Source organism: Lycium barbarum, chromosome 9, assembly GCF_019175385.1.
Source record: "Lycium barbarum isolate Lr01 chromosome 9, ASM1917538v2, whole genome shotgun sequence".
Lineage (NCBI taxonomy): Eukaryota > Viridiplantae > Streptophyta > Magnoliopsida > Solanales > Solanaceae > Lycium > Lycium barbarum.
The window spans coordinates 36,293,788-36,304,920 of NC_083345.1; the positions used below are offsets into that span (position 1 = coordinate 36,293,788).

General features: G+C 47.8%; 1 protein-coding gene across 1 annotated transcript; it reads left to right on the forward strand.

Moving 5' to 3' along the window:
* Positions 1–7,302: 7,302 nt before the first annotated feature.
* On the forward strand, positions 7,303–10,547 carry LOC132611865 (uncharacterized). The gene is made up of 2 exons (XM_060326228.1): positions 7,303–7,551; positions 9,006–10,547. The coding sequence occupies exons 1-2, from the start codon at positions 7,303–7,305 to the stop codon at positions 10,545–10,547; spliced, it is 1,791 nt and encodes a 596-aa protein (XP_060182211.1).
* Positions 10,548–11,133: the final 586 nt, after the last annotated feature.

Genomic DNA, 11,133 nt, shown 5'->3' on the forward strand with positions numbered 1-11,133 from the left:
CACTTTAACTCATCATTGGAACGAAATGATTCAATTGAGTCAAACAGTAGATATCGAGCATAAGGCTAGGGGTGGAACCCTATTACCTATTATAAGTAGGAGTATCTTTTTCGAGCCCAGAACCAAAATGGCCCCCAAAAAAACAGTTTGAACCAAAATACCCCAACAAAAAAAAAAATTACCAAAATGCCTTTAGCGCAGTAAATTACTACGCTAAAGCACTTAACGGGAACGGCTCCGTTAAGTGCTATAGCGCAGTAATTTACTGCGCTATAGTGCCTCCTCTTTTTTTTCGGCCCTTTTGGTTAACCCTTCTTCCATTACACTTTTTAACGTATTTTGACCATAGATTAATCATGCTTCGGGACCCCGAAACTTCAATATTTTGTATAGAACCCTACTTATTTTTGTGCGATTAATAAGGTAGGATCAACACATCAAGGATAAGAAAATCTTCGGATGGCCGTTTTAGTGATTGAAAAGTGCTCGAATTCCATTTTCGTTTGAAGGCTTGGTGTCATTAGCTTTAAGTTCTTTACGAATATTTAAACTTGTTCATTAATAATTAATTTTTTTTAGTCAAAATGGCAGCATTCATACAAAAAAAAAAAAAACTTAATTAAATTGCATCATTCATTCATAACCTTAAATGGATGAAAATACTTAACATACTAATTAATGAGAAAGCCAAACTTTTTAAAATACAATCATCAAAGTAAGAAAAAAACTTAAAAAACATTCATCAATTAATGCCCTTGAGTTGATCTTCCGCCACCACCGCTAGATGTGCCACCACCACTAGAGGTACTTCCACCACGAAAGTTTCCTCCACCACGAGAGGTACTTCCACCGCGAGATGTAGTTTGACCACTATGCCGTAAGGGACACTTGCGCTTATCATGACCAACATAATTGCAAAATGAGCATTTTCGAGTGTATCTCCCCGGTGGAACATCCATTTCATTATGAATACGCGATGATGCACTCTTTCTGAATTTACGGATAAATGCTTTATTTGCAACCGTTGAAAATGGATCTGGTGGCCAATAACTCTCACTGCCAAGTGGGTAGAACCTTCCAGCATACGTTCTTGCATAATTTTCAACTGTATATTCCTCAGCCATGTACGAGGAGGCGTTCTTTCCCATTGTGATAAAACACTTGAAGGCATGAGAACATGGCATGTGATATGATTGCCACTTGTCGCATGTGCATGTTCTTGGAATCTCACAAATTGTATGGACGTTACCTCCTTTACCTTGGTGCACACTTGTTGTGAGTTCAAATATGCGCTCTGCAGGGTTGTACTCCATCCGGTCATGTTTCTGAGCCTTATATTTGTGATACTCGAACAGTTTTGACGGTTTTGGCATCCACCTTAGACCTTCTGCTGTATATACTTTGTCCTCTTTTGATCTAGTGACGAACCGCTCCATAACATGCTTAAATGTCATTCTCACCATTGCGGTGACCGGTAGTCTGCGTGCAGATTTCAACAAGCCATTGAATGACTCAGAGCTATTTGTTGTTAGCATACCCCATCGCCTACCTTCATCCTGGTGTAATGTCCATTTGTCTTTATCAATTGCATTCAACCAGTGGAAGGCTTCCCCATTCGCCCGCCTAATAATGTCCATCTGCAGGTTAAACTTCTTCTCCTGATGCTCTGTTGCAGCCGCCCACATCCAATTGCAAAGTGATGGGATTCGATATGCCTTTTGGAAGTTTGCCTTCAAATGCCTTAAACAATAATGATGGTAGGCAAACGGTGGCTGCCACCCCTGCAAATTGAACATATTGTGCAATATGCCAGCATTTCTGTCTGATATCTCACAGATTCCCATGCGATCCTTAATAACGTGTTGCCTTAAGTAGTCCAAAAACATACCCCACGTACTAATGCTCTCATTAGCTGCAATTGCAAAAGCTAGAGGGAATATAGCTCCATTTGCATCCATTCCAACTGCTATTAGCAGCTTTATGTCATACTTCCCGTACACATGTGTTCCATCAATTGATATTACAGGCCGACAATGAGCAAAACCATCAATGCATGATTTGAATGCCCAAAACACAAAATCAAAAATATGACCGGGCACACCAGGTTTCGATTTGAGCTTCTATTCAACAACAGTACCATGATTGAAGTGTTGTAGAGCCGCCATGTATCTCGGCAACTTCTTGAAAAAGCCCTCCCAATTGCCGTAGACCATCTCATGTTCACGCCTACGCCCAAGATACGCCTTCCTCCTAGTAATAGTTTTGCTATATACTTTCAGGACGGCTGTAATACAATCTTTAATAGGGTACCTGAAAAAGTTGAAATATCAGCATATAACAACGAGGAACATTATATTAACACCAAAAATAAAATGAACATAGGCGAAGGGGATACCTTAGGTTTTTTACAATGTCGCCAACTAACACACGAGCAATCATATTGGTATCTAGATTGCAATGATCATTTGGGAGGTCACCCATATCACAAGTGTGCTTTGTGTAGAACTTTGAAATAGTCCACATCTTTTCAGCAGTTTCCTTACCACGGAGCATCCATTCACAACCTTGATATTTTCGCTTGCAGACCAATCGCCAAAGTTTTCGTGTGGAATCGTCAACTTTAAACTCCCTCATCCCCTGGATGCAATAAATCTTAACAGCCCTTTGCAATGATTTTTTCGAGCTGAAAATCATCCCTTTTTCAGTATGAGCTTTTTGTTTTAAAAGATCCACTGGCTCTTTCCACAAACTTCGCCGAATATGATCATCATCCCTAGTAAAGACAAAGGCATCTGGGCGATCTTGAAGATGATCAAGATAGAGGATCTCATCGGAATGCCACTGAATCAGCGTCGACTCTTGCTGTTGAAATTGGCTTTGTGGCTAAACCGGAGTCGACTCTTGTTGTTCAAATGGTTGCTATGAATTCATTTCCTTCTCGTGTGCCGGACTGTCCATCATGTCTTGCAACAGTTCTACTTGATGTTGAAGATTAGTTCCAACCTCAATCTCATCGTCACTTTGCTCATCGTCACTGTCATCCGTATTAGGTATTTTCTCACTATCGCTACATGATGTCACTATATAATTCGGATAATCCGGACCATCCATAGCAGGCCTTTGCCTATAATTTGGTACAACCACCACATTCTCCCTACATAAGAAATTAGGGTGTTTTAACTACTACACATCAAATAACACTATTGATGTTAAAAAATAGACATACCGATAGTAATTCGGATAATCCGGACCATCCATAGCAGGCCTTTTGCCTATAATTTGGTGCAACCAACACATTCTCGCTTTGAGTTGTTGGATAGGCTGAGGATGTTCAAACCTGATTCCTCCATCCCGATTGAGGAGACCGTCCGATATGATCCATATCAGGTGTATAACCCCTAAATAATATAATCGACATCATTAGTAGCATTTAAGTGCCACTACACATAATACTAATAATAATAATAATAATAATATAGTAATAATAATAATAATAATATTGTAAAAACTAAATATTTACCACTGCCCGTCAAATTGCTGACTTAAACTATCCAGAGGCATTTGGCTCGTCAAAATGCCTTCATAAGTACTGTTACGGGCTGCCTTCATTGTGCCTTGGCGCCCGCAACCTGGCGCGCCCGAGTGGGCCAAACGAGTGTCAGCCGCACAGGCAGTGCCAGCCCACAGGCAGTGTCAGCCCCGCAGGCAGTGTCAGCCGTGCGGGCGACGTGCACCAACATGGGTGCCGACGGACGGGAGTCCACAATCATCATAGATATGCTCCATTGCATATCCTAAGAGTATCAAGGAAGTTCCACAAGTATCCGGGATGAGCCCACGGGTCGTCGACGCACGAGCGACCCCGTGCGAGCCTGAGTGTCAGTCCCGAGCGTTTCCGAGCTATGGATGGAATCTTGGGATTTCGGGTGAACAAACCCTTCCTAGGATATTATTGAATGTGCTTACCAAGTTCGGCGTCATTTGAACATCATTTACCTAAGGGCTTGACTTAGCCAAGGAGCAGTGTCAGTGTCAAAGCTCCCTAAGGCCATATCTCGTTCCAAGAGCATGGGGATGAGATGAAACTTCATGGAGGAGTGAAGGAAGTCAAGAGAAAGAGTTAGGAACAGACGGCGCCTCATTTGGAGTTCGGATCATTGAGAAAGGCCAAGTATGATTCTCGGGCAGAATCATGTCCAGTGCTAAAACTTGGGCTTTTATTTTTAAAGCATATATAAGGGGGGCAGAGGTGTCTCAGCTCAGCCAGCCTCCCCCGTGCATGCCACCATCAAGCCGCACCAAGTGAGCATCCTTGGGGGCCAATCTCAAGGGCCTGCCTAGGCATCCCCAAAGGGTCCTAGGTACCCATACGAGTTACACAACTCTATGGGCGGCGCTCGGCCACAGGCCAGCGTTGGGCGCCCAACAAGAGCCGGAGGCTTGACGTATGAACCGACCATGCCTTGCGGGCTATCCTTGAGAATGAGAAAGCCCTCTGTGCCGATTGGACACTAGAGGCACCTCTCCTGAGAACCTCATGTGTTGACTTGTGAGCTTGGCTCAGGTTCAGTCTAGCGAACAAGGGTCCGTTGGCCTAGAGGTGCAGTCGTAGGGCGACGCTGCACCATGCAAGACGGAAGTATGTCGCGAGGGCCACATTTAGCAAAGCCTCATCATAGGCATACTACAAAGGACACACATGATACAGGCCAAGGATTCAAGAGTTGCCCTACTCAGGTGTCGCACCGCTCAAGTGCACAGGCACCAGACCGGTGTCAAGCCTGAGGATTGGATTGTGCGCGCACCAGCATCGCTCAGCACCAGGCGACGGACTGTCATGTCCGTAGCCAACCCCAGGTGTGAGTGCAGGCAAAGACACAACATATGAAACATGCCACAGAGGCATACTAGCAAGGCAAGGCCAAGGCCTTGACATCGACCCAGCGGCACCGCTGAAGCTAAGCCTCCAAAGCCATCGACACAAGATCGTGCCATGAGTCCTGGGACTATCATTAGGCTGGCTCGTAGTCCGTCTGGACTACGGGCGCCGCACGGGCCATTAGTGTACCGCTGACACTATGAAGGAGGCGGCCCGTGACAGTTGGTATCAGAGCACAGAGATCATATCATCAGCGCATTATTGAATGTCAGTGCAGAGTTCCAATTAAGGCAGGAAATGATGTTCTTAATGCCAATCAAGTCAGCGAACCAGATGCCACTGACAAAAGGAGATTGGTTGCATTCAGTTTCCGTTAAAATTTTCTTCATCAACCATAAACCACATTTTTTTTTCCAGAATCAGGTCATGCCATAACCGTTGATTCCGCCTTCGGTTGCATAAGGTGATTTCATGTTGAAGCATCCGAATTTTATCGACGTCCTTCAAGGATGGCTTTCACACAATGAGCACTAATTTCAGAGGGATTCCATTGAGACGCACCTGGCCAGCAGGTAGCACCATTGGGGTATGCTACTGGGGATACGTCCACATCCATCATTGTTATATAAACTCTGTTGGCAGTCGGTTACAGCTTTATTCAGAGAATCATGGACTCGCTAAGACATCAGGAGGAGACGGTGAGTGCACCAAAAACTTGCCCAGTCAAGGTCTTTTTGTCCATGTACATGACAACTGCAGCTTTTCGAGTGTCCTCGATGAAGGGTGGACCATAAGCATTGCCTGAGGGCACACAATTGCGGGAACTACAAACATCAGATGCCTAGCCGTCATAAAGGTCGCAAGCAATGGAAGGCAAGTCCATCAACATCAATGGGCTTATACGCCTAAAGCAAGGGACAAAACCCCAGCTTGTGATCGTCAAGGTTGCGTGTTACGGGAGGCGAGCTATCGCTAATAACCTATCATCGTACCTATCATCATGGAGGGAGAGCGACCTCTAAATTTTGAGCTCTAGACATTGGGTGATACCGAGCTAGAGCGGGGCGCGCCAACAAGCCGCGACAACATAAGGAAGGACCCGCAAGCAGGCTTCTTTGCGGGGAGTTCATATGTCATAATCAGCAGGTGGAACCATCCACCACGTTTGTAATGGAATGCCAAACCAGTTAAAGGGGGAAACAGGATCAGGAAAAAGCCGAACTACCACGTAGGGAGGCAATGTCATCAAGGAGCCAAACCACTGAGCGTGGGGAGGCACATGTCGCACATTGTGTTGTTAAACTGGAACAACACCAAAACTAAGTTGATTGCATAGTAGGAGGCATTGCGGACAGTCACCAATCCACGACGCGTGGGTTAGGAATTCCATCATGCTGAATCACTAAGGTGATGAGACAAAGATCATTGAACAACATAAGAATGGGGAATAGCTAAGCTTCAATTTTGAGAATGTGATCCATCCAAAGTATAACCAAGGGATACCGAACAACCAGGACGGTAACACAGGTACCACACTGGAGAATCGGGCATCAAGCATATGAGGATCAATTTGAGAACAAAGACCTCTGGTCATGCATATAGGAAGCTATCTCCTCTCAAGCAGAGAAAAACATCAAGTACTCACCAGGAGTACGTTGCAAGAGCTCTTCTCAGTACCACAGGATACTAAACATATGAGTTACCGAAGAAGCCATGGTGCAGCATCGTCTTTCCAGAGGCCACATTATATGCAGATTGGGTTAGAGTTAAGCGTCAAGCAACCACCAATGCCATGGAATAAGCAAGCCGTTATGTCGGTCACAATTTGTCCATCAGGACATTGGCTCAAATTGCAAGTCACTCCGAGTCAAGATATCAATACTTGACCTTGCTATACACCCAACGAGGTGAGTTGCCCACAAGAGAAGAGGGTCCCTAATAGCATGGTTGGCGAGAGCGCCACACCAAGGGATGCCCACAATAGCCATCAGGTTATCATCACGATATTGGTGCCATACCAAGGGATTCGCATATGAGTCATCATATCATCAGATCATCGCCAGTCATATGGTCATCAAGTCATCGGCAGACATAGGGTCAGCAGACATGCACCCTCATCATCGGCTATCAGGCTGCCATCATCATCGGCCATCAGGCCGCCATCATCGGCTATTGCCCGCCAAGGGCTCGCCCATCGCTAGCCTAGAGCGCCATTGCTCACCAAAAAGCTCAGCCATCATCCGCCTAGAGCTGCATCGTCCGCCACGGGATTAGCTATTACCCGCCTAGCGCGCCAGTGCTCGCTAAGGGCTCGGCCATCGCTCTCCTAGAGCGTCATCGCCCGCCAAGGGCTCAGTCACCAGCCGTCGAAAGTTGCATCGCTCTCCTAAGAGCGCCATTGCTCGCCAAGGGCTCCATCGCTAATGTTTCACCAAGAGATGAGATATCTTGGAACATCGGCACTATCATTTCAGTACTGCCGCCATCCAAGTGGGGGAGTATTCATCCATTGTAACAACATTGGGTCCATGCATTTCCAATTGGAGGAAAATCTTCCACAAGCAAAACAAAGAGACCGCACCAAACATAGTGGGGGGTTGCATGTGCCACATCAAGGGGTGCCAATCCTAAACCGGGCTAAAGATACAAAGGGAGCAGTACATCCACTGGCTGTAAACTAAGTGCCTTAGTCGGGAGAAGGTCTCATATGTAAACTATCAGTTGGAAGCAGACTTCCAAAATGGATTTTCCATTTTTCTACAATCATCATGTGGCTAGCAAGAGTGCCACCACTCAAAGTTAGCCCACCAGAGGATGCATCAGTTGCCGTGAGGATCGTGGCGTGGTTGACAACGAGGTCACCACAAAGTTAGCCACCAGAGGGTGCAAGCGCGGAGGCGCTTTCCAAGTGAACACCGGGAGGTGAAGTGCAGAGGCACGCTTGGGAGAAACTTAGGGGAGCAGTGCACGGGCACGACTCCATTTTTAAGAAAAACACACAAGGGTTGCGAACCCGCAGGATTTGGGGCCGCGATGTAAAACCCCGAGGGGTCAAACTCCGGGTTGTCGTTGGCGTTATGAGGCATCGGGGACGATGCCTAGTTTGAGTGGGGGAGAATGTTACGGGCTGCCTTCATTGTGCCTTGGCGCCCGCAACCTGGCGCGCCCGAGTGGGCCAAACGAGTGTCAGCCGCACAGGCAGTGCCAGCCCACAGGCAGTGTCAGCCCCGCAGGCAGTGTCAGCCGTGCGGGCGACGTGCACCAACATGGGTGCCGACGGACGGGAGTCCACAATCATCATAGATATGCTCCATTGCATATCCTAAGAGTAGCAAGGAAGTTCCACAAGTATCCGGGATGAGCCCACGGGTCGTCGACGCACGAGCGACCCCGTGCGAGCCTGAGTGTCAGTCCCGAGCGTTTCCGAGCTATGGATGGAATCTTGGGATTTCGGGTGAACAAACCCTTCCTAGGATATTATTGAATGTGCTTACCAAGTTCGGCGTCATTTGAACATCATTTACCTAAGGGCTTGACTTAGCCAAGGAGCAGTGTCAGTGTCAAAGCTCCCTAAGGCCATATCTCGTTCCACGAGCATGGGGATGAGATGAAACTTCATGGAGGAGTGAAGGAAGTCAAGAGAAAGAGTTAGGAACAGACGGCGCCTCATTTGGAGTTCGGATCATTGAGAAAGGCCAAGTATGATTCTCGGGCAGAATCATGTCCAGTGCTAAAACTTGGGCTTTTATTTTTAAAGCATATATAAGGGGGGCAGAGGTGTCTCAGCTCAGCCAGCCTCCCCCGTGCGTGCCACCATCAAGCCGCACCAAGTGAGCATCCTTGGGGGCCAACCTCAAGGGCCTGCCTAGGCATCCCCAAAGGGTCCTAGGTACCCATACAAGTTACACAACTCTATGGGCGGCGCTCGGCCACAGGCCAGCGTTGGGCGCCCAACAAGAGCCGGAGGCTTGACGTATGAACCGACCATGCCTTGCGGGCTATCCTTGAGAATGAGAAAGCCCTCCGTGCCGATTGGACACTCGAGGCACCTCTCCTGAGAACCTCGTGTGTTGACTTGTGAGCTTGGCTCAGGTTCAGTCTAGCGAGCAAGGTTCCGTTGGCCTAGAGGTGCAGTCGTAGGGCGACGCTGCACCATGCAAGACTTGTCGATGGTTACTTGCATGGCCTACTCCGAGGAGGGGGCAATCCCATCGGGGGCGCGGCAAACATTGCCCTGGCACCCCAGAAACTCAAGATTCCTGAACCAAAGCCCTACCAGGGTTCTCGAAATGCCAAAGAAGTGGAAAATTTTATCTTTGACATCGAGCAGTACTTTGACTCTGTGGGTGAATTGGAAGAGCCCAAGAAGGTCGCAACTGCTGCCATGTATCTACAAGGCGACACCAAACTCTGGTGGCGTGTTAAATATGAAGCCATAAAAGCGGGCGAGGATGCTCTTGAAACATGGGACGAACTCAAAGCAGCCATCCGCTTACAGTTCTTCCCCGAGAACGTCGAGTATAATGCACGGAGGAAACTTCGGGAACTCAGGCAAACGAAGTCAGTCCGAGATTATGTCCGCGAGTTCTCTGCCCTCATGCTGAACATAAGGGACATGGGCGACAAGGACAAACTTTTCACGTTCATGGAAGGCTTGAAACCCTATGCCCGCATGGAAATACAAAGACAGAGGGTGGATACCTTGCCCAAGGCCATCCAAGCTGCGGAATGCCTCAGTGACTATCAAGTGGATACTCGAAAGGATAAACCTCAACCACCAGCCCGTGGGGGATTCAAAGGGGGCCAATCCTACAATGCTGGCCCCAGCAGAAGTGGGGGAGATCGTAGTGCAACCAAATCAAAAGACTCTTCCTCAGGCAGCAATAGTGCTGCATCTCATAATAATGATCGGGGGCGGAAGCCCCCCTCAGGATGTCGCCATTGCGGCGGACCACATTGGAACAATGAATGCCCACAGGCACAGATGAACGCCCATCAAATTTTGGATGATGGGACGGATGATGATGAGGATGATGCGGATCAGACAGAACCAATAGGTGCCTTCAATGCACTTGTTTGTTCCATTTCCAACGCTGTAGAAGGCACCAGTGCTGGCATATGCAAAAAGAAAGACCCAAGCTCAACTGCCAAGAAGGGAAAGGCAAAGGCAGGCAACGGGCCTCCTCCCAGAAAGGAGAAGACCCTGATGTTTGTCGACTTGAGAGTAAATGGCAAACCTATTAAGGCCATGATAGACACAGGTGCTACGCACAACTACCTGGCCACCACAGAAGTAGAACGCCTTGGCCTAGTTGTTGGAAAGGGTAAGGGTCGTGTCAAAGCTATCAACTCACCACCCCAACTGGTGGACGGGATAGCCAAAGGAGTGCCGGTAAAGATGGGTCCTTATGAAGGCAAGTTCGACTTGCGAGTAGTGATCATTGACGATTTCGATTTGATAGTGGGGTTGGAATTCATGAGGCAGACTAACATCATCCCCATACCCTATGCGGACATGCTTCTGATGATGGGAGCAAACGGGGCCAAACCTTGCATGGTCCCGTGCACAACCATAAAGATGGCATCAGGAAATATCTCTGCATTGCAACTGAAGAAGGGGGTCCATCGACAAGAACCCACGTTCCTGGCTACCCTTTGCATTGAATAGATTGAGTCTTCTTCAGGCCCCATTCCAACGCCTGTGAAGGAGCTCATGAAGGAGTTTGAGGATGTCATGCCACAAGACATGCCGAAGCGACTCCCGCCTAGGTGGACAGTCGATCATGAAATTGAATTGGTGCCCGGCGCGAAGCCACCTGCCCGCGCACCCTACAGAATGTCACAACCCGAACTCACCGAGCTTCGGAGACAATTGACGGAGATGCTGGACACGGGGATCATCGTGCCCTCCAAATCACCTTATGGGTCACCTGTACTATTCCAAAAGAAACATGATGGTACCCTAAGGCTCTGTGTTGACTATCGAGCTCTCAACAAGATCACCGTGAAGAACAAGTATCCCATACCACTAATGGCGGACTTGTTTGATAGACTGGGCGGCGCCACAGTGTTCACCAAAGTAGACCTGAAGACAGGTTATTGGCAAGTCCGCATTGCTGAAGGAGACGAGTCCAAGACGACATGTGTAACCAGATATGGCTCGTTCGACTTCCTGGTCATGCCGTTCGGCTTAACCAATGCTCCAGCCACGTTTTGCACCCTAATGAACCAGGTCTTTCGAGAATACATTGATG